This window comes from Dichomitus squalens (genome assembly GCF_000275845.1).
Source record: "Dichomitus squalens LYAD-421 SS1 unplaced genomic scaffold DICSQscaffold_28, whole genome shotgun sequence".
NCBI lineage: Eukaryota > Fungi > Basidiomycota > Agaricomycetes > Polyporales > Polyporaceae > Dichomitus > Dichomitus squalens.
This window is the reverse complement of record NW_006766910.1, coordinates 346,310-348,649: the sequence shown is the minus strand read 5'-3', so window position 1 is coordinate 348,649 and position 2,340 is coordinate 346,310. Positions and strand designations below refer to the sequence as shown.

Below are 2,340 nucleotides of genomic sequence, written 5' to 3'. Positions count from 1 at the left end.
AGGCAGGACATGAGTCAGCAGACTCTGACCAAGCAGGGACAAATAGGTACCTGGTCTGTGCACCGTTGTATTTGTATAAATAGTAGGGGGTCTGAGGCAGGGAACCTCAGACTTGATCTTCTCGTCGATCACCCATCTCTTCTGTAGGTAGCTAGCAGCCCTACCTCTCACTGCCCCTTCTAGTCTAGGGAATCTACTTCTTTGCACCATCCCTTGCTGTGTCACCTGGAGTTGCTTCGCCCCCCAGCACCAACCCCATCACCAGTAAGCTTGTCCTTGTTTGTCTGGTGGCACAGCTCGTTGGCCGTGACATTAGATCAAGTCTCTTACCCATCCCCTCCGTGGAGTGTCTCAACCACTTGCGGACCGGATCTCTCTCTCTAGGAGTTTTTTGAAACATTTATCATCCCCCCCCACTATCCTACCATCCGACTCGGACCTACCGGAGTTTACCCGTCGTCATTTCAAGAGACACGGTCACCTCGACGTCCAGTCCCAGATTGACCACGCCCTTGCTGACGACACATCAGACCGCCTTCGTCATCACTGACAGTATAGGCATACCCCCATCGTCCCTCGTCGCAAGGCCCTCCTTCCACCTGTACCTCCCTCCCAACCCCTCAACAGACCGCTCGAAGCACGTCTCACCACACCCCCACCAGTCTTCGTCCCCTCAATCCCTACGGTCCCTCTTCAGTACCGTATAGCTGCACCACCTCTCCCATCCTTCGCACGACGTGACCCCGTCGACCTCCTCGCTATCATCAGCTCCAAGGTCAACGCCGTCATCAAAAGACTGCAAGCCATCTTCGATCGCAAGGATCAGTTGCTCGACATCCCCCACGACCATCGACTTGCCCTCCAGCGCATCGGCGACAGACTCGAGTGGATACTCGACAACATCACGGAGAACGGCACCTCGTGGACTCGCAGTCAGCAACAGAACATTGATTGGTTCTGCAAGGAGTTTGGAAAGGTCAAATTTAGTGGACTTGGACAAAACTTTGAGCGTGTGGTTAAGGCCCTAGTCGAGTTAGAACGTTTTGGGTACCTAGATTGGATCATCGTTTAGTTTTGTATCAGGCATAGTTTTCTACCAATGGCTTCAGGCTCGCGTTACGCCCCTCTGGCAGAGGATGACTTTGAGTCGGAAGATCTGGGGCCACACACCCACCCGGCTCCATCACTGGCACACACCCGCCTGGCTTCACCCACTGCTACGCTTCAAGCGTACCCGGAAATTCAATGGATCTATGCTGGTGTTGAATATGACTCGTTGGAAAATGCTATCCGTGCCTTGGCAAACAGTTTAGGCATTACCAACCCAGTTTACGTCGACTGGACCATTTCCGTGACAAGGGACATCACCCGGCGGGAAATAGTCAACGTTTACAACGTCCTCGGCAACAAGGTATACGAACATTGGAACGACTTCCTCAACGAGCGCGACACTACCCACGCCACTTTCAAGGAGTTGGACACGTCTATGACAGGCCTTCACACCAAGGCTGACACTGCTGGGAACCTCGCCCTCAAAGCTGTCGAAGAGAACAAACAGCTGAAGGCGGAACTGGTCACTGTCAATGCGGATCTGGAGGTTCTCAACCGGAACAACACGGAGCTCGTCAAAAGGTACAAGGAACTCGCAGCCAAGTTTACACAGTTGGAACAAGGCCTGTCAACCCGCACCACACTTGGTATCAGTACCACCCCGGCCCCTGTCGTATCACAGGCCTCGCGTATCAAGGCATCAGAACCACCCAAGTACAAGGGCAACAAAGGCTCGGACATCACTCTCGAACAATGGTTACAGAAGATGGGCCTTTGGTTCCGCGTCCAGAACATCACCACGGACGATGACAAGATTACCCTGGCCCTCATGTACTTGGAAGGTGGCGCGCACGACTACGTCGAGACAGCATCGAACGGCGGAACCCTTGGATCATGGACCGACTTCGTCAACCGACTTAAAGCAGGCTACCGTCAACTGGCTCCCAAGAAAACCGCACAAACTGTCGCGGCGACTAGGCGCGTAGACTCGGGTCGACGTTCGGCGACGACCCCGTAGGCGAGCGGCGAGGAGCCGAAAGGGGAAAAGCGAGGGAAAGAGGGATAAACGCAACAAGAAACTCGACGGGGCAGAGCGGAGGCCGGCACGAAGGCACAAGACCTACGAAGCTAGTCTTCACGCAGATAGCGACAGACTAGTCCCAATGACCAAGTTATACATTAGCAATCGAAGAGAGATACAACACTATGGTCACTCACCTAGTCCCAATGACCAAGAGGTCGAGATGGGGACTAGGGAGCGCCTAGGGGGGTCCTTATATACTAGAGGGG

At 54.1% G+C, this 2,340-nt stretch overlaps 2 protein-coding genes across 2 annotated transcripts; both read left to right on the top strand.

Annotated features, from left to right (window-relative positions):
- Positions 1-9: 9 nt before the first annotated feature.
- DICSQDRAFT_172074 (uncharacterized protein) lies at positions 10-1,072 on the top strand (the record flags this gene model as incomplete). Its single annotated transcript, XM_007367796.1, has 2 exons — positions 10-53; positions 559-1,072. The coding sequence occupies 2 exons, from the start codon at positions 10-12 to the stop codon at positions 1,070-1,072; spliced, it is 558 nt and encodes a 185-aa protein (XP_007367858.1).
- A 672-nt stretch (positions 1,073-1,744) lies between these two features.
- Positions 1,745-2,011, top strand: DICSQDRAFT_32615 (uncharacterized protein; the record flags this gene model as incomplete). The annotated part of the gene is made up of 1 exon (XM_007367795.1): positions 1,745-2,011. A coding segment is annotated over one exon (267 nt), but the record flags the coding sequence as incomplete, so codon positions are not given.
- Positions 2,012-2,340: the final 329 nt, after the last annotated feature.